Source organism: Terrapene carolina, unplaced genomic scaffold, assembly GCF_002925995.2.
Source record: "Terrapene carolina triunguis isolate 2854851 unplaced genomic scaffold, T_m_triunguis-2.0 Scaffold42, whole genome shotgun sequence".
In the NCBI taxonomy this organism is placed as follows: Eukaryota; Metazoa; Chordata; order Testudines; family Emydidae; genus Terrapene; species Terrapene triunguis.
In genome coordinates, this window is record NW_020664393.1 from 28845194 (window position 1) to 28869656 (window position 24463).

General features: G+C 41.3%; 1 protein-coding gene across 1 annotated transcript in view; it reads left to right on the forward strand.

Moving 5' to 3' along the window:
• The window catches only part of COL12A1 (collagen type XII alpha 1 chain), a 132418-nt gene that overhangs the window by 37375 nt on the left and 70580 nt on the right, over nt 1-24463 (forward strand). The window contains 10 exon segments of the mRNA XM_026654613.2: nt 10412-10681; nt 12521-12787; nt 15441-15630; nt 17255-17376; nt 20351-20500; nt 20584-20703; nt 21386-21550; nt 21721-21867; nt 22560-22699; nt 24049-24178. Of these exon segments, the coding sequence (XP_026510398.1) occupies nt 10412-10681; nt 12521-12787; nt 15441-15630; nt 17255-17376; nt 20351-20500; nt 20584-20703; nt 21386-21550; nt 21721-21867; nt 22560-22699; nt 24049-24178 (1701 nt within the window).

Genomic DNA, 24463 nt, shown 5'->3' on the forward strand with positions numbered 1-24463 from the left:
TAAATGCAGTGCCCCTTTATATATCTCAGTTTCTCAAATAAGAGAAAGCCATATGAAAAATAACAATACTATATTGTGACATGAAAGCTATGAGAATCAAATTGGCACAGACCTTAACTCCTGGAGAAATCAATGCCTCCCCAAGGCACCCCCTGCCTGCCATCAAAATAAACAAAGACTTTGCTATCTGGGTTTAATGTTTGGAATAGTGTTTCAAATATGTTTTTTTCCTGATCAGTACCAAGAAATAAAATGGTTCGTCCATGGAGGGAAGGTTGAGAAATAATAAGAAAAATAAATGAGGCAATTGAGAAAAGGTAAAGCTAATGAAACAAGAGTGGATAAAATAATCTAAAAATGTATCTCCTGCTATTGTTTAGTCATGATGGAAGGAAACAAAAGGAAAAATCCAAACTTTCCCATGATTCCATGGAATTCTAATGAATAGGCAATAGGGCCCTTTGGGTACATCTACATTGGAATAAAAGACCCACTGTTGGCCTGGGTCAACTGAGTTGGGCTCGCAGGTCTCGAGCTGTGGGGCTAAAAATTGTCACCCCTTCATGGGATCCCAGAATTTGAGCTCCAGCCCGAACCCAAATGTTTACAGAGGGGTTTTACAGCCCTGCAGACTGAGCCTCACTAGCCCGGGTCAGCTGATCTGGGCCAGCCACAGGTGTTTGCTGTGTAGACGTAGTGACTTAAGGCAACACCTTCTTTTTCTTGAGGTCTCTCCAAAGTATATTGTTGCATTTACTAATCCCGCTTCCCTGTTCTTTCAAATCTGTCCTTTTCCTCCCCATTGCAACACATAAATGTTCTACAGTGTGTTGAGCCATGTGGGACAGGCTTGTCCTTTCTAGGAGTCTCCGTGAGGAAAAAAAACCCTCCAAAACATTCAGTTGCTGTGCTAGTTGCAGTCCTTGTTTACCATTTGGGATCTCTTCCTATTTTCCCTTCCCTTTCCTTTTATCTTTCCCAGGACTTGGTCTGCACTGGCCTCATCTTTTCTCCTTCTAAAAGAATTCAGGTGCAAAGTTTTTCAAAGAACTCCAGTTAATCTCAGCTATATAAAATGTTAGCATAGCTATCTGATCCAGTCCAAGGATAAACACATTCCAGAGGCCCAGTGTTTTATAAACTGTTCAAAGACAGTAGAGAAGGAAGAAGTAAGCACATGGGAAATTAGAAATGGAGGGCCATATTCCATACTGTGGAATTTATTCCTGTGTAGGGGACATGGGTTTCTTCCTTACTGTTTTGTTGGGGATGGGGTGGGCAGGTGGGTTTCCCTATCCCATGGAATAAGCAGGTTTTTTTCGTACCCCATTCATACAGATCTGAGAAGGTTGACAGTAGTCCCGGGGCTGTTTTTAGAGCACAGGTCTTCAGCCTCTTTTATCCATTGTCTGAGTGCACCCATTGATGAGGAGTAACAGTCAGAGGAAAGTTTGTGGAGGATAAAAATGCTTAAACTGCATCAGCCCTTGACTGGATAGCTGCAGGCTCCAGAGGTGAGAATGCTGCAGAAGTTGCTCCATACTCATCCTCTCTCTAAAATATATGGGCCTGACACCACAAAGCTCTGGTTGGATGGCATTGGTAGGTTTGAAGGGGGTGAGCCATCCCTCTTTCCCCAGCCAGGATCTGACTGCTTTGGCTTCCCTTCAACTCACAGAAGTGGCTAGTAGATGTTTTCCCTTACCAGTAGCTAAATAGAATTATATTGAATTTTAAATGCGACAGAAATGAAACTGCAAAAAGGAAAAGAAAATTAAACCAACCACAGAATTCAGCTAGTGAAACAGGATGTGTGGCAGTGGAGGCACCTAAGCAGGGCCATCTTGTTTTTCATGCAACACTAACAGTATTCTTCATTATTTATGCTGATTATAACAGGATGAGGCTCCTTCTCACCTATCTTCCTCTGCGTACGCAGACCACGTGGAGACTCTTTGCTTGTAAACACCACATGTGGCTTATTTACAGTGTTTCCCCACCATCTTCACAGCATTGTGCAAGACCTGATCTACAATAGCATATCACCCTCAGCCCCTTAGACCAAGGGTAGGAGAGGTTGGAGAACTCGCCCTCAGAGATCTCTCGTGGGACTGACTCTGAGAGCCTGCCTCTTTCTGGTTCTCTCTCCACCCTGGCACTTCCTTTCGGTGCCTTTTCTACGTTCTGGGCTAATGTGTTAATTAGCCTTGTAGCTGTCTCCAGCCTGTTCCCAATCTCTCAGTTAGGCACAGCTATCATTGTCAGATTTACTCCCAGGCAACTAATAGCAGTTGCAGTGACTGGAGAGCTACGTCTGCTGCTGTTCCCTAGCTCTCTGTCCCAGTGACACAACACAAATCACAAGTTGACATACAGACGAGACTTAAGAAAACCCGCAGAAAGATTCCCCCAGCAACACACTGAGTTGTCCATTTTATTTTGTTACATCAACTCAGCCAAAACCACGTCATACCCCAGAAATAGGATATAATGGTGAACACAGTGAGGGTGGGGAGTGGAAATCCAGTCGATAGCTAACAATCAACTGTTTCTGAGAGCTACTGTTTTTCTAATCTGTTTTCCCCTGGGAAAGGGGGTGGTAAGAGCAGGCCTGGCAAGAGTTTCCTTTTCTGCCCAGAGGCATATTGTCAGATAACAAGAACATACTGTACACAGGCTGTTTAATAGCTTAACTTGAACAGATAATAGTTTGCAGTTTTTAAAGAAAAACAAAATTCTCTCTAGGTCAGGCAGTCTATACAGGTACGTTTAGTCCTAATCTATGTCTTCATGCTTTGGAAGATGAAAATCTATTTTATGAGCACCCTGTTGCTGGAAGCTAGGATTTTTGAGAACTGCCTTAAGGATATCACAGCTACTGCTGGTGAGGGTGAATGCATCAGACGTCTAAAGCAGAGGAGTTCATTACCATTTGAAATATGAACTTGAGAGCAATGTCACCAAAAAAAGCATTTATAGTTGTTTATCAGAACAAGATACAATGGGCCCCATTCTGATCTTGCTTGCACCACAGTAATTCCAGAGCAACTCCACTTATGTTAGAGACGTTACTGGGCCAGAATCTCTGCAGGTGTAAACTGACATAACTCGATTGAAGTAAATGAGCTGTGCCAGGTTTTACGCCAGGAGAGGGTTCAGCCCATCATGCTTTAAATCTCAGTGAAGCTGAGATCAGAATCTGACCCAATACTTATAATGTAGATTAGTGTAATGTAAAGAACAAGAACTGCATATTTTACTATACTCAGGAGATATTCTTTATTGGGGATTAAATAATGGTCTTTCCCCCCTTAGTATGAAAGTCTTTCCATTTAAATGTTATACAGCCCAGTTCTGCCATTTCTTTTAATGCTGTGAGAATTGGGATGTGAGGATTCATCATAGTTGATTCACTTTCTAGTTTCAGGGACTCTTCTGCTGTATCCATTTCTCAGAGCTTGGCTTTTTTTTTGGCCAGGAAATGAATAGTGGTTTCTTAGTAGGTATATGTTATTGTTTTTTTGCTGTTTCTATAGCAACATAAGAATGTTTTAGAAATGAATGACCTCCTACAGAGTGAATGGGGCTAACTCAAGTGACATTTCCTGACAATGAAGTTTTTAGCATATCATAGGAACTTTCCGTAATGTTTGAATTACGTAGTTCTTCTCCATATAGACTGAAACAAGGACTCAGTGTCTTTCAAAGAGATTTAGTGCTGTCTCATGCATTTTTTTCAGTGATACATTCCAAGATTTTTCACCCTGACATTTGCAAGTGACTTTTGATAACCATCGAACAATCATTTGAATTTTCTTGTCTGGGGAAGTACACCATTTGCAGGAAAAAACAAATCCACTCAGAGGAAGTGATTAACTATATAAGAAAAATTGAACTGATTTTCTAAATATTATATATCAAATAGTTAACTAATCAGTTGCTGGGTAACTAATTAATTGCTGGAATAGATAGATCGGGTAGATTTTCAGGGGCTGATTCTGATCTCATATCAGTTTTATGCTGGTGTAACTCTGGTGGACCAGATCCAGGGCTCCTTGATTCAGCCTCCTGTGCAAAAGAGCCAGCAACCTGGCCTAAAAGGGCAAGTGAGGACTCTCCTTATGTAGAGGAATCCTCCACTAGCAGAGAGCTGGCACAGGAAGCTCTGTTCTACCCCCTTCCAACTTCCCCGGCATAGCAGGTTATGTCACATGACAAGAGGTGTGGCCAGAGTGCTCTGCACACCAACGTATTCAGCTGCATAATGGCCCCTAGGGAGACATTACCAGTCAACTTAAGTAGCTGTCCTATCTTTTGCCAGAGGCCAATCTGACCATCAGCAGGGCCTGGATCAGGAGTAGTATTAAGGTAGCTGTGTCCCATCCAACACACACACGCACACACACACACACACACACACGTCCTACTCTGAGATGAACTTGGCTGGATGTGAGGATCTGGCCTTCTGACTTCAGTGGAGATACTCGTGATTCACACTGTTGTGAACAAGAAAGGAATCAGGCCGTAAAAGTTCAGTGTGTGCACGGCATGAGGGGGTTTGTTTCCTTAGTTGATTAAATTCTGACCGCTTAGGATATTGGCTCAGATCTAACTTACATTTAATCTAAGTGAAATATGGATCAGTGTGAGATTTACGGTTACATATTAATCTTGAAAACTAGCTTGAGTACATGTATAGAAAATGTATACATTTTGGGCCTGATAGAGGTGTGTATCTTTCACTGAAATCAGAGGGAATTGTGGGTATGTAACTGAGGACAGAATACGGGCATTTATTTTTTATGACTGTTAAGGTTTTTACCCTTAGGCTATGTCCACACTACGAACTATGGATGTGATTCCTTTGCTGGTGTATATACGCTTGGGGTAGTTCTGATCAAGCTCAAGTAGGAGCAGCGGAGGCCCAGCCCAGCCGTACTGAGTACAGACCCATCGGTTTTAATTGGGCTTGTACTCGGCATGGCTCAGCCGTGCCTCTGCTACAGCTACCCATGCTACTGCAGCTTGGCTGGTGTTTATACGCCCAACCCTAGCTAGTAGTGTAAGTGTAGCCTTAACTGATTAAGTCATGTGTTCAGGAGCAAAAATGATTGCTGGAGAGCTCAGGAGACAAGAGCCAAGCAAGTGTAGGAAACTGACTTAAATCGGATATTGTGTCTCTGGCTCAGCATGATGGAAAACCTTGATATGAAAAGTGAAGACTTGCAGAGATTCAGGGCTGGAAGGAAGAGAACCTGTTTTATATCTAAGGGTCTGTCTATACTAAGTGAGGATAAGTATCAGAGAGGTAGCCGTGTTAGTCTGGATCTGTAAAAAGCGATAAAGAGTCCTGTGGCACCTTATAGACTAACAGACGTATTGGAGTGAGGAAACTGTTGTAGAGACATTGAGAACCTGAGCCAAAGCCCGTTGAAGTCAAAATTGAACACCACAGTGCCTAGCACAGTTACTGGGGGCAGGGGCTCTTGGGTAATTTTCAAAGTCAGAGCACTTCATCATGTGATGGTGATACTGGGACAGGATGAAAAAGTGGAGCTGTGATGAATGGGGCATCCATTCCAAACAAGGGAGAAAACAGAGAGGACGATGCCGATTCTGTTGGCTCTGAGCCAAAGACCACCACCAGCCAGTACAACCACCATCTGCTTCACCACCAGGCCCTTACCCTACCTTATTGTGAATGGTCTTTCTACTTTCCTTGGCTATCCTGTTCTTGTAAGCAGCAGAGATATTAAGGTGTATGAGAATCCTTTTTGTTGGAGCATTTAGCCAGGGCTGGCTCTAGGTTTTTTGCCGCCCCAAGCAAAAAATTTGCCACCCCAAGAGTGCAACTTCCCAAGCAAAAAAACAAACAAACAAACAAAAAAACCCACGGGTGGCCGGAATGCTGCCCCTGGAATTGTGCCACCCCAAGTACATGCTTACTTTGCTGGTGCCTAGAGCCAGTCCTGCATTTAGCAATTAAGATTCTTGAACATTTAAACAGAAGATCAGAATAATTGCTCAGATACGTTAGTGATAGGCAGCAGTGCAAACCTCTATGACAGATAAATAGTAGGTTAGCAGATTTACCGTGTGATTTGCATACTTATACTTCTCAAACAAACTAAACATGGCTAATAGGTATAATTGTATGCCTACTAGCCATTACATTATACTGGTAATGTCACTGAACTTAAGTATATTTCTAAACTCCCAATGTAGCAGCTTAGTTAATGCTTAGCAGAATCTTAATAACTTAGGACTTTGCACCACTTTCTAAACACAGCTGCTTCTCTCCCCCACCTCCAGACCCATAGATACTCATGTGGTAGCTTCTTGTGAAAATATCTGCCTACAAACATACCTCACACATGAGGTACAAATCAAATTAGTGTGTTATTTTAGATAAATGTTCTCAGTTGGAGTATAACATTAAAAGTCTAATTTCCCTTAGTTGGTAAGATGCCTTGTCAGCAGTTTCCAGCTATTTGAAGTCAAATTTTTCCATTTAGGCCCGGCGGCTTGGTAAGAAGCCCAAAGTTTATTTTTATTCAACAAAAAGTGGTACTTTAGTTCCATATGATTTCTTTTTTCTTTCCAGAGCTAACATTTGTCGGTAGCTGGGCTTGATTACACTCCATTGCAAATAAATTATTTTCTTCTGCTATTTAGTGGCACATATAATAATTTAATAATTGGTTTAAATATGCAATGATTGTTGCAGTGTCTCCAACACATCATTAGCCATACTGTCCCAGTGTTATTTGCTGAGAATTGTGCTGTGGTAGCAGATAGTTTAATATTGAAATCGTTATGGTAGAGACTTGATTTGAAGTAGTCAGTATAAAGTGACTTGTATATTTATATTACATTAAAATATGGAAAGAGAGGTTTGTATTGTGAAACATCTGTGCATTCTATCATGTTGGGTTTTCCATAATATTTCCATTTGGATTATATTCAGATTTTTTTATTGAATGAAAAAGCCAAGGCTTGGGAGCAGAAACTTTAGAGTAGACAGAAAATTGGTGTAATTTACTTTTGAAGACAAATCTTTTTTCAGTCTTCCAGGAAAATTACTCTTTGGGGTCCAAATTCTGCCCTGACTTAATGGACTGAAATCAGTGAGTTTGCATGGAGTGTATATCAGGATGAATCTGGCTCTTTTAGCATAACAGGGTAAAGTTACACTGAAAGATGCAGTAGTGAGTTATTTTTCCTTATGACAATAAATAATTCAACTGTAACAAAAAGCTGGATCTTAAAATGTTGTTTTTGAAATCAAGAGTGCCTCTGTGTGCGTATCATATTTAGAGTGGCAGGCTAGAAGGATTGAAGGAATTTGTGTTCAAGTTTGGATGGAAAAACCAGAGAAAGGTGATGAGATATCCAAGGGATCCTTGTCTGGATCACATACTAGCAATGGGTTAGGTTTAGAAAAATAAGATTGTACAAATGTATTCTGTTTATTAAAGATACAACCACTAAGAACATTTTAATAAAATCCCAGCAACTGTGTCCTTTCATCAATAAACCAAAATGGAATTATTCTTTCACTGATTCAGAATTAATGGGAGACCATGTTTATTTAATCCATTGATTATTGCTACAACGATATCATTCAAACCTTCAGCCTTTATACAAGTAGTCCTACCAACTCCAATGGGATTAAGCTCCGTCCATGCATCTGAAGAAGTGTGTTTTTTACCCACGAAAGTTTATGCCCAAATAAATCTGTTAGTCTTTAAGGTGCCACCACACTCCTCGTTGTTTTTGTGGATACAGACTAACACGGCTACCCCTCTGATATCCAATGGGATTGTGTCGGATCAGGGTTTAAATAAAGACAGATGCCTAGCAAGATTAAACCATGGCATATAAATTGGAACCAATCTGAAAACCCTTCCAGGCATAGTTCTGCATTGAAATCAGCTCACAATTATAAACTTCTCGCCTGATAGTATTTGCAAAGATGAGCCTGTTCTGTGGAGGTTGGATTAGGGTTGAAACTTCCCCCGCATTCAAAGAGGTTTGATTCTGGTACTATGGCTCTGGTCAATCTCAAATATATTAGTGGGTACTTGTCACTGGGTAAAGCTTACCTGTGGTGCAGAGGGCTGGCTCAAGGCCCTCCTCCCTGCTTAAGCCTAGAACAGAGATTGGTTTGGGGGAACCTCTTGCTAAGCAGCCATTCAGGGGAGCCATTGCAGCCTTGCTCACTGCAGGAAGGCCTTAGGGAGATCAGTAAGGAATTCCACATAGAGTACACGTCGAAGTAGGCGCTGCATCTGTGTGTGTAGGGATTTTTGTTTATAGCTACAACTTTGCCATTGCATAAAGAAAAAAAACTAGGGCTCTAGCTATTCCAGTAGCATATTTTAGCTCACATTAATAAATGTACCCAGATGTCACATTGAACACAGCAAACTCCATAGACCTAATCCTCCAGGCTGTTTCATTAATTTTAAACCAATGAGCTCTATTAAAGTCAACAGAGTTATATGGGCATGAAACTGGTGTATTAAAGTGAGCATCAGACTTCTAGCTTACACCTTCTTGCTTATACAGACTAAGGAGCTGTTTAGTGCACTCCAAGAAATGTGAGGACAACCAGCTATGAAGAACAATACAACAGGAGTCTGGCAAAACTTAGTACAGAAAAGATAACACCTCCAGCCTACAATTACTACACTTTATGTTGTAAATACATGACAGATTAGTTGTAAATAAATACAGTGGGGGCAGTTGACAGGTATATTCTCACACCATTCAGGAAGATGGGTGCTGGTAGCAATGATAGCAGCCAAATCTATAATTCTGAGGCACTGGAAAGAGAGAAGGGCTGAAAACAATGTCAGACATTTCCTAAATGGGGACATGTTATGAAAAACCTGTGTGCAATTCTTAACCTATTACTATAATAAAGATGTTATGGAAATGGAAAAGATACAACAAAGAACAATTGGAATGATAGAGGGACTTGATTATTCTACCTGATGCTTTAGGTGAGCCAGGGGTCCAAGTCACATAGGTGTAAATTCCATTGATTGAAGTTGGACCCATAATGTTTCCTGAAAAACAAGCAAACAAAAACTCTTAAGTGTCTGAATTAATCAAGCAGTGGAAAGTGATTTATTTCTGGTAAATCCAATAAACCCTATATGCATAAATGCCCTTGCATTAGTGGCGGAATAGACTTCTCTTTGGTGTATACAGACTTATAGAAGGAAGTGAGAGGATAGCTGTTTGGGGGCAGTGTCAAATATAAGGATAAGGGGATATGAACAAGTAAAGAAAGGGTGAAGGACTCAAGAAATTTAGAAGGAATTTTTTCACATAGATTTAACATCAGGAAAAAATTACCCAAGGTTTCATTATTTGCCTATAAATGAGTTACTTGAGCTTTTGGGATGAAGATGGATTGTGAGGCATAATTGCTAGTTTGGAAGATAAAGCTAACCTAGATTAACTACAAAGCACTGAAGCACATGCTTAATTTTAATTTTAATGCTTAATTTTAAGCATGTAAGTAATTCCATCCTTGTTCAGCAAAGTATTCAAGATCGAGTGTCTTGCTGAGTAGGGTTGAGATTGCTCATGTATTTAAAAGTTGTAGCCGTGTTAGTCTGTATCAGCAAAAAGAACGAGGAGTACTTGTGGCACCTTAGAGACTAACAGATTTACACTTCAACCTCCCTGGTCACTCTATTACAGACCTAAAAGTCGCAATTATTCAACAAAAAACCTTCAAAAACAGATTCCAACGAGAAACTGCAGAACTGGAATTAATTTGCAAAATGGACATCATTAAATTAGGCTTGAATAAAGACTGGGAGTGGATGAGTCATTACACAAACTAAACTATTTCCCCATGCTAATTTTCCCCCTACTGTTACTCACATCTTCTTGTCAACTGTTTGAAATGGGCCATCCTCATTATCACTACAAATGTTTTTTGTCTCCTGCTAGTAGCCCACCTTATTCGATTAGTCTCATTAGAGTTGGTATGGCAACACCCATTTTTTTCATGTTCTCTGTATGTATATATATATATATATATATATATATATATATATATCTTCCTACTGTATTTTCCATTGCATGCATCTGATAAAGTGGGCTTTAGCCCATGAAAACTTATGCTCAAATAAATGTGTTAGTCTCTAAGGTGCCACAAGTACTCCTTGTTCTTCATGTATTTAAAGTTAACCATGGTCTTAAGTGTTTTGCTGAACAAGGGCCTTAATCTTCCTCATAAAAGAATGACTGTATTTCATTTGAGCTGGTGTTCTTGTGAACATTTTAATTTTATTCTCTCAGCATTTTATTTTTCTGTTCCTATTTCGCTATAATATTCGCTAGCTGTGTCTTAGTCATAGTCCCTCTCTTATGACTTCCTTTCTTGCAGACCGTGGCTCACCTCGTGATTTGGTTATTAGAGACATAACTGACACTACAATGGGACTATCTTGGACAGCAGCTCCAGGAGCAGTTCGTCGTTATAGAATAGTATGGAAATCGCTTTATGATGGTCAGACTGGGGAGAGCACAGTTCCTGGAAATGTAATAAATACTGAGCTGGAAAATTTACAGCCAGAGACTAAATATAAGATTTCAGTCATTGCTTCTTATAACAGTGGAGACGGAGCTCCTCTAGAAGGAGAGGCTACTACTGAAGGTAAGTGCAATACAGCATACCCCAAAGAACAGCCTGAATTGTGACCTGGGATATTGTGACACTTATTATCCCACGCACAAACTCTTGATACTCCTATTAATGCAACTTACATTGACAAGAGACTAGACCTTATTTTTTATTAACGCCTCTCCTTAAAAAAACCCAACCAAACCCTTGCCCATCTCAACTCAATGAAGTACCATCCCCCCACTTTTTTTTCTGAGCTATGATTATTTATAATCATAGGTCATTTATATCTCATGGAACCAGATTCAGCTACTTTTATTCATGTTAAATTGTACCCTACTCTGCAAAGAGTCCCATTGAAATTAACGGGGTTACTTATGAGTAAGCTAGAGTTCAACGTGAATGAGAGTGGCAGAATCTGGGGATAGTTCCTCGGGCTTTGTGGGTTGGAGGGTGTGGTTGTTGGGGGAGAAACAGGAGGCAGGGCTGGCTCCAGGCACTAGCTCAGGGCGGCCAACAGAAAGGAGCAGCATGTCCAGGTCTTCGGTGGCAATTCGGCGGCGGGTCCCTCGGTCCCTCTCCGAGGGAAGGTCCGGCCACTGAATTGCCGCCAAAGAATGAAGCGGCTGCAGTAGAGCAGCCGCCGAAGTGCCGCCGATCGCATTTTCTTTTCTTTTCGTCGCGCTTGGGGTGGCAAAAAAGGTGGAGCCGGCCCTGACGGGAGGAACAAGTGACCAGGGTAGAGAGGAAAGTCAGAGTTCATTCCATTGGGGTTAGTAATTTTCCTGCCCTGTGATTTCCTCCTCCCAGGCTCAGGTGAGTGGGTTTGAAGTTGGCTACATCTCTTACTCACAGTTCTACATTTTTCTTATGTGACCAACACCACATAGTATTAATCTTCCTAATGTTACAGCTGTTTGAAAGTGAACAGACCAGAATGGAAAGACTAGATGACCCTTGCAGTCCCTTCTAAGCCTATGGTTCTATGATTCTATGGCCAGTTCCAAATGCTGAGAGAGGTTATTTCAGCATTCTGTGGCATACCTCTCAGTGAAGTGAAAACCGACTCTGACTCTGGCATGCCAAGAAGGCTCTGCATTGCCAAAACCTAGGGTGGCATGCCCAAGCTGACAGCCAGCACCAGACATACCTTCCATTTTACTTCAGGTTTTTTATTTGATGGTGTTTGCTACAAGGCAGGAACGTGACTTAAGAAGCCTGGGTGTTATTGCCTGGAGAGTGAAACTGAAGTGCTTTATAAGACATCCACACTCTTCAGAACTGTTACAGCCTTAAGATTAGAGGTGGGAGACTCACAAAAGATTGGGCTGGTCTGTTTGTTTGGAGATAACCACCCAATAGTTTGGATGCTTGTCAGTACCTTATCAGAACAATCTGAACCTCTTTGGTCTGAAAAACCGGGCTTCACAGGGAGTTTTGCCTGTATAAAAAAATCCTCCTTCCCCCCCAAAAACCAAACAAGTCATGTCTGCAGGATTTGGCCTTTTATCACTAGCATTTGGAAGTGCTGAACTCATTATTTAAACAATGGGTTACCAAAAATGATGTTTTATTACGTAGAACTCCCTATTATGCTGGATTACTGTGTTACATGAATTGCTCATTTTTTTGCTCTGTGATGGAAAGCATAGTTATCTAAGCATAGCTGTTGTGTTAATTTACTCCAGCGGGATCAGAAAGTTTTCATGACGGGCTCTTAGAACCGCAAATGAACTCCTGTTTAATGATATGCTGTAATATGGAAGGACAAATCACAGATGATATTCATAGTGCTGAATGAATGTGTAGACATATCTGTGCATGTTTTTATGTGACAAAATAAATATTTATCCATATTTTTACATTGAAAAGTGTCACCAAATGCCAGGAGGGTGAGAGTAGATGAAGAGACGGAGAATTCAATGAGAATTACATGGCAGCCTGCACCTGGGAAAGTTGTGAGCTATCGTGTAGTTTACCGACCAGTCAGTGGAGGAAGGCAGGTGGTTGCAAAAGTACCAGCTACTTCCACAACTACAGTGTTAAAACGACTTCAGCCTCTAACCAAATACAACATCTCTGTTATTCCAATGTATAAATCTGGGGAAGGAAAACACAGGCAAGGAGAAGGAACAACAGGTATGTATTATATATAATTAAATTTGAATAAATAGTAAAAATCTTATGATTAAAGGTATTCATTGTAGGGGGTAGAAAAGCAATTGTACAGTAAGTAGACCAAGTGTTAGCTAATCCGTTATCTGCCAGATCTCCAAGAACAGGAATTAACAAAAAATTGCTACAGGATGGGCATGGAGTTGGGATTGTTGAAAATTTTACCTGTGTCATGGCCTGATCATTGCCTCCTGCTATTTGAGATTGGGGTATACCACTTTTGTTAGAGCAGCAAACCTGTTCTGGTGGCTGGTCCTTAGAAGTCAATGGAAAATAAGTGTTTCTGGACAGTTCTGTGAGAGAATATTGTTCCTTCAACAGACCACTTCTCAATGGTTTGTTAGGACTTAGTAATTTGTCTTTGTAATTCTTGAAGTGGCCTTTGGGGAACTTATTCCTTGGCGTTGTCCTCATGGGTCTTCTTCATATGGCTGATGTAAATATAGAGCAACAACTATACATTGACATTTAAATGGTTACGCCAAATAATTGCATCTGAAGTAGCAGAGTGTATTGCGGTGATGTCTCCTTAGTATTCGCGAATCGGGCATTGAGTTGTTATATATTCCATGGTCTGTTCTAGTGACAATAGTCGCACTCTGGAGAATCTTTAATTTTCCATTTGTGCAGCAAGTATCTGCATCTGCCATGGTTTGTGCGGATGTGGTATAGGATTGCCCATGAGCTTCGTGGGAGATTGAAGCCAGAGATCTTCTGCATCAGGTCTTTCACGAAGTGTTTGTGACTTCTTGTGAACTGTATTCAGCTTTCCAAGCTTCATCAGGGTTGAAGTTGCATCACTGAAGGTTAAATGCATGGGTCCAAAAGGGCTTACATGACTTCAAGCGGTGGTGAGGGATGTTGTTAGGCCCTGGTGGAGGGGAAGATGTTCATTTCCCATGATCCTCTGGAATTCCCAAAGGTTCGTGGCATCATGGCAAATGGATGGGGGAGCAATGTGCGACAGCACTGGCAGTCAAAGGGTTGCAGTCGACTTGAGGGTTCCAGTGATGCACCACACCGCAGTGTTGAGTTGGACATCAACAAGTCTAGTATGGCTACTTCTGCTCCATAGTGGTGCACGGTACTCAGGTACGGAATACCCATGGGCCATCGCTGATGTCCATGACACTGATGCTGATGCTCCCCAGCTTGTGGTTGCCAGTTTCTGGACCAGGTTGACCCTTGTCTTTGTCTTGGCAGCTCCCTTCTTCAGATGGTCGTGGAAGGTTAGCGTGCGATCCAGTCTCACTCTGACATAGGTCGGCGTGGCGTCATGTCACTCAGTGTTGCCATAAAAGGTTACTTTCAGGGTGCGCTTAGCCTTCCTGTTATCAAGATGGACTGCATGTGTTGTTTTATGAGGATTTGGCTTCATTGGTGACCATGGTTTACAATGATCCGCAGTAGCTAAAACAGGAGGGAAGGTGACTAGAGGGCTGTCCATGGAACTCTGGCTAGGGATAGAGTAGTTTGTTGAAGGAACAATATTTTCTCTCAGAGCCCTTTAGAATCAACACATCATGCATTAAGCCTTGGTAAGGGGATTTGTTTTGAGTAGTGGAGAGCCTCATTAATCTGATCTGTCCTCACTCTGATACAAGTGCTTCCTTTTGCAAGGCAATTGTCTGGTGCTTTGCAGAGAAAATCAAATGGATTTGGATTTAATTGTGTTCTTCCATGGATGTAGGGCAATATCTGAAACAGACAAATGTTACAACTTCTCTGCTTCAGTTGCTGCCAGTGTGGCTCACTGGGGCACTAGAGTCATTGTGAGCACCTTGTACCACAACCTGCACTTTGGACCCATCTCATGCTTACTCAAAGTCCATAGTTGTCTGGCACATTTTCAGTATAATTTTTTAATTCTCTCGTCTCACATCTGCCCCATCTCCCCCTAGAGAGATTACATAGAATCCTGGCCCACAATAATATGTAAACTTAATACAATAAGGTCTTTCAAGGACTATGCAAGAAATTGCCATGTCTATCAACCACTTGTTTGCTAAGCAGTGTCTCTCACCAGGAGCACATGACACCAGTGTGCTCTGATCTGAACTGGCTGCCTGTTAGTTTCAAAATAGAGAGTAAAGTTTGACCCGTAAATCTCTAAATGGCTTGAGACCTGCCACACTGCCTTCTGAGTACAAAAGGAGGGAACTGCTGGCAGGGCATTGTTTATGAAGGGCTTCAACTTTGGAATTTATTTCCCTCCTTGGTGTGAAATAGCCTGAATCTTTTGACCTTCAGGACATGCTGCAAGGCCTGTATCTTTACCCCTAAGGAGGAAGAAGCTGAGAAGGGCTGGTGGTATTTGTGGGTGAGGGCGGTTGTGCTTGTTTTAATGTCTGGTTGGTAATTTTCTTATTTTCTGGTTTTGGGTTGAGAGGAAGCATCTGGTCTTGCCTCTTATGGCTTGGTACTAGTGATTATGCCAAGCAAATCCAGTGCGAGCCCGGAATAGGTGCTTTTTAAATATTGTTTTAAATTGAAAAATACACAAACAATTAATAACTGACGGCAGTTGTACATGGGTTTTTTGTAGTAGTATTTACTAATATTTTTCATATACTTAAGTGATCTAAATTATGGCTTTTTTCCCCTTCGATCCTGGCAGCCTCTCCTTATAAACCACCCAGAAACATGAAAACTTCTGATTCCACTATGTCAAGTTTCAGAGTAACTTGGGAGCCAGCCCCTGGGGAAGTGAGAGGTTACAAAATAACTTTCCATCCAACAGGAGAAGATAGACTTGGAGAACTAATTGTTGGGCCATATGACAATACAGTTGTATTGGAGGAGCTTAGGTATGGCTAATAATTCTTTTTAATTTTGGGTTAATAGTTTAATTATTAGAAATAAAATGGCTCAGGTTATGAATAGCTTTACCATCCCTTCTTTACAGCAATGTGTTTATGAAAGAAGTATGTATTTTTTCACAAAGATACCCCTTTTTCCTTAGTTTTAATGCTATTGTAGGTAAGGCTGCACTAGGGCCATGATGATAAAGAGGCTGGTAGGTAGGACAGAGTCAAGCATAAGTAAGAAAAACCTTTAAGGGCCATGGGCTTCCAGGGAATTGTTATTCAATCCCAGAAAGGCATCTGCAAGCATGGATTCCAATGTTCTGTCTGTGATATCACTGGGGCATGTGAGAGAGCAAGATGGCGTGCTTGATACTAGGAGCAGAGGAGAAGATTGAGTTGTCCAAACTTTTTTCTAAAGAATTTTGAAGCTAAAATTGTAGTTCAGTTCTGGATAGAGCTCTATGTTCATTTGGGGAAGACCCCGAGATTTAAAGATGCAATTCTGAGCATGTCATACTCCTACATGAGCACTGGGAATTGCATGGGAGCATCAGGAATTGTATGTATGTCCAGGGAGGGTGCAAGGATGTTTCGCACCCTAGGCGAAACTTCCACCTTGCGCCCCCCACCTCCCCGAGCCCTGTGGCAGCTCTCCGCCCTAAGGCGCCCCCCCTGCGGCAGCTCCCCCCGGCCTGGGGAACCATGCGGCAGCTCCCCGTCCCAGCTCACCTCTGCTCCGCCTCCTCCTTGAGCACGCCATCACTGCTCCACTTCTCCTGCCTCCCAGGCTTGCGGCGCCAATCAGCTGTTTGGCGCCGCAAGCCTGGGAGGGAGAGAAGCAGAGCGGGGCGGCATGCTCAGGGGAGGAGACGGAGCAGAGGTGAGCTGGGGTGGGGAGCGGTTCCCCTGCGTGCCGCCGCCCCCCCTTACTTGTTGCAGGCGGCCCTCCTCGCGCCCCCCTGCCCCAGCTCCCTCCGCCTAAATGCCGCCGACGACCAGGGCAGCCGAAGATCCGGCCGCTGCCGAAGGACCCGAAATGCCTCCCCCCAAATGCTAGCGTGGTCGCCTAATGGGTTGCACCAGCCCTGTGTGTGTCAGTTGGGCATGCTCAAAGTGGCACCATTAAAAATCTGACCTCAAATGAACAAACTATGGTATATAGTTACAGATCTGGAACCAGACACTCAGCTGGTATAAAGCAGGAGAGCTCCATTGGCTTCAATGGAATTATGCCGCATTATATCAGTTGAGGCACAGGACTCAGGGCTTTACATTTCTAGACCTTCTCCTCTATAGAAAAAAACTGAGTAGCTATGTTTAATGTAACGAAAGGCCAAATCATCAATTCCTTAGTTCCTCACTCAGATACTACCTTAAAGAAAACTCTCACTGAAGTTAGGAGGTATGTAAGCAAACACAGACATATGGATTTAGAACATGTACTATACCATATAACATAATATAGTAATAGTCAGTATAGAAACTATGATCATGCTTCACATGTGAGATATCTAAAAAGCAATCAAATCCACGTTAAAAGGTCTAGTTTATTTATTGGTGAAACATCAGCATTTAGCTGATCAAATTGATTTGACATATCCATGTATTCTTTTTACAATTGTAGGGCAGGCACTACCTATAAGGTAAATGTTTTTGGAATGTTTGAAGGAGGGGAGAGTGCACCACTGGTTGGCCAAGAAATGACCACCCTTTCAGATGCTACTGTGATGCCATTCTTAGCCGGAGGTAAACCTGATCACATTGAGGCAAATGGAATATCTGTCTTTTGTTTTCTAATGTTTCAGATAGGTTTAGCATTTCCCTGTCACTTTTATCATAAGATGCTGCAATACATTTAACTAACAAACATTTATTTACAGGGTTTGATGAACAGTAAAACCTGTATCCTCAAGTATGCCTAAATTCATGAGTACAGTTCTCTTCCACTTTTATTAAAAGGTCACTCCTGTTAAGCAGTGCTGATTAGTCGAGACCAAGTTCACTGTATCTAGAAGCCATACATGCCTATATTCATTCATACAGGGCCAAATGCTTGATCAGAGAATGCTGCCCTCCTAAGTGAGTTGTGCACACAGGGTGAAATACACCTCTGCACAGAGAGCCAGGACAGGGCCTATCCACCACTTAGCATCCTTAAAATAGGTCATAAGTGGGCATAGGCCTTTTGTTTGTTGTCTGCACAAGGATGAATTTCATCCCTGGGGTATTGTGCACAGGACTGAGGAACAATACATGTAATGGTCAAGGCAGCTACTCTCCCTGTGTGTGGTATTGGGCCTGTGTATCTGGATTGACTCATATTGCCCACCATTCCCCCATACCCCTGGAGTCATGGGTGCTGCTGCACCCCCTGGCTTGAAGTGATTTCCATCATATACAGGGTTTATTGTTTGGTTCAATGGCTCTCAGCACCCCCACTATACAAATTGTTCCAGCGCCCCTGCCTGGAGTTGAGCTCCAGTTTGTGTAAGGACTGAGAAACATGTTTGTGAGGGACCTCTGCTTCCCTTTACCCTACTGTGTTTGTGCGAACCATGGCATTTCTTCTCCATTTCAGGCCTGGCATGCCCCGCAGAGAGGGACAGAGGGTTTGGCCCTGAGTATCTACTGTAGAAGTCTATCCTAACCCCTGTAAAAGGTCTCTCAGAAATTAATTTGGTAAAAACCTACTTTTGGCTGCCAAACATGATATTCAGGCAAACATAAATTCTTTTTTTCCTAGCCTTTTTAAAGATACTTTTTTTTATTCAATGCCCTCTTTGAGCACCATGTTATGGAAAAATAATACTCGTTTATATAACATTTATCAACAGCAGTTAGAAAATGCTGATGATGTGCTTCAGTAAGTAGGTTTTAAACTATTTTTGGATTGCCAAAAATTGAAGTACACAGCTCCCTTTTTTTTGCAACAGGTAGGCAGAAAACCCTAGTTTGTTTGCAATTACAAATGTTATTTAGCAGTGGTTGCTGGATTTGAAGAGGTGTTTACCTATGTGGAACTAGAACAATGGTATGCCTGAAATATAGTGCCTCAGAGAATTTACTGACCTTGGCCAGAAACTCTATATAATACTAGAGGGTAAAATTGAGAAAGGTGGCATAGCAGCAGAAAGGATGCTTCCAGTGAAATGGGAGAGAAACTAGTAATTCTGGCAGAAAAATAATTGCACCGGGCATATTTATTATGTTTATGTTACTGCAGCTACCGTTCCTTCCTACAATGTAATATACAGTAAGCTAAGCTGTTTTAGTAATGCATGGACTAGAATCATGGTTACTGTGAAAAATGAAATTTGTAGCTGGGAAAGTAAATTCTGTATGCAGTGGTACCCTGTCTATTTATTAAAATAACAAAAATTAATAAAGATACAGTGCCTTTGCTAGAACTTTCAGGTGTGGGATTATGGGAGTTGGAAGAAAAGTAAAAGCCAAAGTAATTTAATTGGTTAAAGGTACATGAAGCTTCATTAGTGAACATATGCATGCAGTTTTGATCTAACAAGATTTTACTTAAACTCTACTCCACAAACTATTTGTATTGTCCTGATTAAAGACTAGATCTGTATTTTCTATGCAGAAGAGGACCATGCTTTTAAACCCTCAGGTACATCGAGTAGTTAGGAGTCTACAGTATTGGATCAATTATGTGGAACATAGATGAAATCACAATGTCTTTCAACTGTGATGAGTTTGGCTGATTTTTCTCAATGGGATTTCTTCCATATAAAGACCAGAAGCTATGATGGCAAGAAGCCAGAAAATTTGCAGCTGGTAACTCAATCTCCCGGAAAAGAGAGTGAACAAGTGTTTTTTTTTTTCAAATGACTGATAATAAGATCATTTAAATACTTGTATCTTTCTGCTTTGTATAAACATTCTGTGATTTCTAATATGATGAAACTGAAATTTTTCATATTTTTATTCCATAGTTTGTAAACTGAGGGTATCTGAGATAACTTTCTTCCTTTTCAAAACAATGCAGCTTTGTATAAATGTTTGTTTTTGTCATTTCTATATCTCTTGACTTGTGTATTTGTTTGCATATCTTCTTCTAAATTATGTTCTCTCTTTCTTGTTTTACATGTGCAAACTTCTGCACCATCTATATTAATTTATTTTATTTCTCTACAAGTTGAGTGATGTTGCTTACCTGAATATGTTAATGATATATACTAATTATTCCAGTGTATAATTGAAAACAGGACATTAGTTTAGCCCCTGATTCTAGACTAAAATAATGTAAATCTGGATCATTTGAAAATGCTCACATATTTTAATTTTAGCGTTTAGTTCATTCAAAATATAGGGCATTCCCACTGCCAGATTAGTTATTAGCTTAAACTTCTGTTCCCTCAGGAATCTGAAATAAATTTATTTTCCATTAATAAAGATCAAGCTAGGTAAAGCCTATCATAGTAAGGAAAAGCATGTTCATGAATTTTGACATGTCAGAAGAGGTCCCTCTGGGAGGGATGTGTGTATGAGGAAATTAATAAATCTTGTACCAATGAAATAATTCATGAATAGTGGATCAATAGCTGGTATTGACAGGCCACAGAGCATCAGTGGATAATGCTAGAAGTTTCAGTCAGTAAGTCAATTCAGTGTATATCATGTAGTGTAGAAGAGGGCAGAAGAAAATAAAGTACCTGCATGGATTAATATGGATAACATGTTTTTTTTCTGGTTGGTGTGGCAGGCTTGGAGTGTATTACCACAGCAGAAGCTGATATTGTGCTGCTGGTGGATGGCTCATGGAGTATCGGGAGACCAAATTTTAAAACAGTCAGGAACTTCATTGCTCGTATTGTTGAAGTCTTTGATATTGGTCGTGACAAAGTGCAGATTGGTAAGTCTTGCAGGTATAAAAGGGGTCTGGGCACATAACTGTTCCATAACAATGTAGTAACCGAGTGATAATGGCTTTTTCAGCTCTTGCTCAGTATAGTGGAGATCCCAGAACAGAATGGCACCTAAATACTTACAGTTCCAAACAGAGTTTACTAGATGCTGTGGCCAACTTACCATACAAAGGAGGCAATACACTAACAGGTACGTTACATTCCCTTAGTTTTCCTTAAGCTATATTTAAAAATGTTTCATTAATTGCCATAAATTATCTGGTCATTATTATCAATGAGCTCAGCACTGTGCATCATAAAAAAATTCCCTGCCCAAAGGTGCTTCCAGTCTAGTTTGGACATGACTAAAACTGTTCAGACATATTATAATACAGAAAGTGATGGCACAAGCTTGAAGTGTTGGGGAAATCTTGCTGAGGTTATCATTCAAAGGAAAGGGTTCTCAGCAGAGTGTGTTTTAAGGAGGGATTTGATGGAGGAGAATTTGGGTAGATAAGGAATATGATGGATGAAATAATTTGGCCTATGAAAAGAGGGGAAGGCAATTCAATGCACAAGGGGCAGCATGAAAACAAGTGTGGAGATAAAAATGGGTGCTGTGGTGGGGATTTTGGCAGGAGGGAAGGCTATAAAAGGGAGAGGAGGAAGAATGGGGAGCAGAGATGTTGGCAAGGGCAGAGGTGGTGCAGGACCTGGTAGGGGAAGATGAGAAGCTTGAATTTGATGTGGAAGATGATGGGCAGCCCTTGAAAGGATGTAAAGAGGGGAGTGATGTGGTCAGTGATGGCTATGGTGAAATATATTTGTTTGCCAGTAAGGTATATTTGTAATAGTGTACAGTACTCACCAATTGCCTCTTTATGTCACATTAGGAATGGCTTTGAGTTTCATCCTAAAAGACAATTTCAAACCAGAAGTCGGATTGAGGCCTAAAGCTCACAAAATCGGTGTCCTCATCACTGATGGCAAATCACAAGACGATATAGTGGCTCCTTCAAAGAGACTCAGGGATGAGGGAGTGGAACTTTTTGCGATTGGTAAGTATTGTATGAAGAGAAATTGAATGTAGAGATGAGTTTTAAAACATAATAGATGAGTAGTAATGCACTTGACTCCATGGAATGCGATAGAAATGATGTGTTTCGGTGCGGGGGGCTTAGCTGTATTACACTTCATTTAAGTCTTGTTCATGTGTCATGTATTTAAGGTATTAAGAATGCGGATGAAAATGAGTTGAAGCAGATTGCAACAGATCCAGATGATACCCATGCTTACAACGTTGCTGATTTCTCCTTCCTCGTTAATATTGTTGATGACTTAACGATTAATCTGTGTAATAGTGTAAAAGGCCCAGGTACGTCTTCCTTTTCAATCAAATTCACCCTCTCCCAGTCTATGTGCTTTAGTACCTTGGCCTGAAAATTCATTTCCGTTGCTGACTGGGAACTGTCAAATCAATCTGCTTTTTCAGCTACCGACCTAAAGAAGCTGCAGGCCTGGGATAACAACTGTGTTTTGCCTCCACCAGCATTATGTGGCTGACGCTTCTTCCCAGGGTCAGGCATGTGGAAAAGATGTTGTTTGATGTGTCTCTCCTTATGTGGAGGGCCAGGCGGGAAGGTTCTTCGCTGGCTGACTGACCGTTACTCAACCCGGGAAGAGTTTTAACAGGACTGCACTGTTGAAATGTGAAATCTGGCTGGCTTACAGCTCAGAAGCAAAGCTTAGCATGGAAAAAGAGCCCCTCAAGATGAGGGTTCTCCCTATCAAATGTTAGTGTTCGGGGTGGGGTAGGAAGGAGAGGGAACGTGCATAGGTCTGTTAGGAAGGCTACTGCCCACAGAGCCATGTAATGATGTGGTGCTGGGCTATCATTGTCATTGCTGTTGTAAGGGCTCCTCCGGTGATGTGAGGCGTCATTTCAGAAATACCACCAAAGAGCAGCAGCAAATATTTTTTTCAAAGCAGTTGAACTTGAGTATAATTCTGAGTTTCATTCCCATCGTCATTAATGAGCATCTCCCTTTATTTGTTTCAATGCTGTAGGTGGTTTGTCATCTCCCTCCAATCTGGTGACTTCTGAGGTGACACCTCGTTCTTTCAGAGTGACGTGGACTGCACCTGTTGAGAGCGTGGATAGATACAGGGTTGAATACTACCCTGTTTCTGGAGGCCCACCTCAGCAGGTTAGTACCTGGAATCTCTGTTCTGATCTTATCTGTCTGAACCGCAGACTCTTGCATATTGAAGTTTCTCTCATCTAGATTCTGCCAAGACAGCATGGTACCAATTTAAGGTTTGTGTTAATCTGAAAGAATGCTGGTTATGTGTGGAGCGGTGTGAGGTGGGAAAGGACTTCTGTCTCAAAGAGCATGGAGGCATCTTACAAAAGGGATATATTCCTGGCCACAAATAGCAAGTTACATTCTTTTTGCTTTGTGTTTCAAAAACCTGACAGAAATGAGGTTCATACTACAGATGATCTTGGATATTTTAAAATTATGAAACTTGGAGTTTAATATACCTTAGAAAATACTTGTCTGTGTTTCCTAGTAATGCCCATTGATTCATACGTCCACAGTCATATGTTCCTTTAATCAAGTCCATTCATGAAAACTCTCTGACCATATCAGCAACTAGAAATAGTGGTCCTTTAGTACACCTTATTCTGGGTCATGGTTAAAAGCAAGAGGGATGGTGGGCTCTACAGGTTGTGAGACAGTATTTAGGTTAGGGTCAAAGTTAGGGTCAAGACTGTTAAATCCATACTCAGATCTGACTCAGCCTAAACTAGCACTTTCTTCAGGATCTGTCCTTTGGTTAGGGCAGGTGGCAGCCATTCTGGCACATGTTGACTTTATACCTTGCTTATCCAATGGCATTTTATTCTGAAGACTTTCTGCTTCTTTTTGGTTGATCCTTGTTGCTAATATCACTGCATACAGTACATGTGCTATACAAGTCTCGATTTTCTGTGGTGCCATACTGTCTACATTCTATTTCCAAAACAGGGAGGAAGAATTTGAATTACATTTCCAAGCATGTTCCCCATTCAACCAAATAATGTGTAGCACAGGGGGTTCTCAAACTGGGGGTTGGGACCCCTCAGAGGGTTGCGAGGTTATTACATTGGGGGTCATGAGCTGTCAGCCTCCACCCCAAACCCCGCTTTGCCTCCAGCATTTATAATGGTCTTAAATATGTAAAAAAGTATTTTTAATGTACTCAGAGGCTTGCTGTCTGAAAGGGGTCACCAGTACAAAAGTATGAGAACCACTGGGTAGTATAAATATCACCTGTGAAAGTAGGGAGTCATTTTAATCTAATTGTACACTATTGAAAACATATGTCTGCCTAAATCCCTACAACATGCTTTTTCATACATAATGGGGGCAGAATACTGAAAAACTAAACATGCAGAAGACTAAGGGATGAATTTATTTATAGTGTAACTCCACTGATGCAAGAGTAATATGCAGCAAGACTGAAGATGACTTTGGTAAATTAAATTAACATTGCTTTTATTTTTGTGTAGTTTTATGTAAATCGAGCGGAAACTACTACAGTTCTGAGAAACCTGAAACCTGAAACAGAATATGTTGTTAAAGTGTTCTCTGTGGTAGAAGATGAAAGCAGTGAACCTCTAAGTGGCTCAGAAACAACTTGTAAGTTAGAATTCCAGTATGATCAATGTGTTTAACAACTGGTGTGACACCAATGATAGTCCCTCAGTAGAACATTTATTATTGCAATACTTCTTGACAACATAAATGGTAGTTTGGTCCTTGAGTTGCCCATATAACCATGCCTGGAAAGTTGTGGCCATAAGAGACAGCGGCAGGGTGGAAATTGTCTGCCCTGACTCTGGCTTCCTTCCAAACTCATAAAGACACTGCTCTACTAGTCCTCTTGGGCCAGAGCCCTGGAGAAACATTCCAAGAAACGACTTA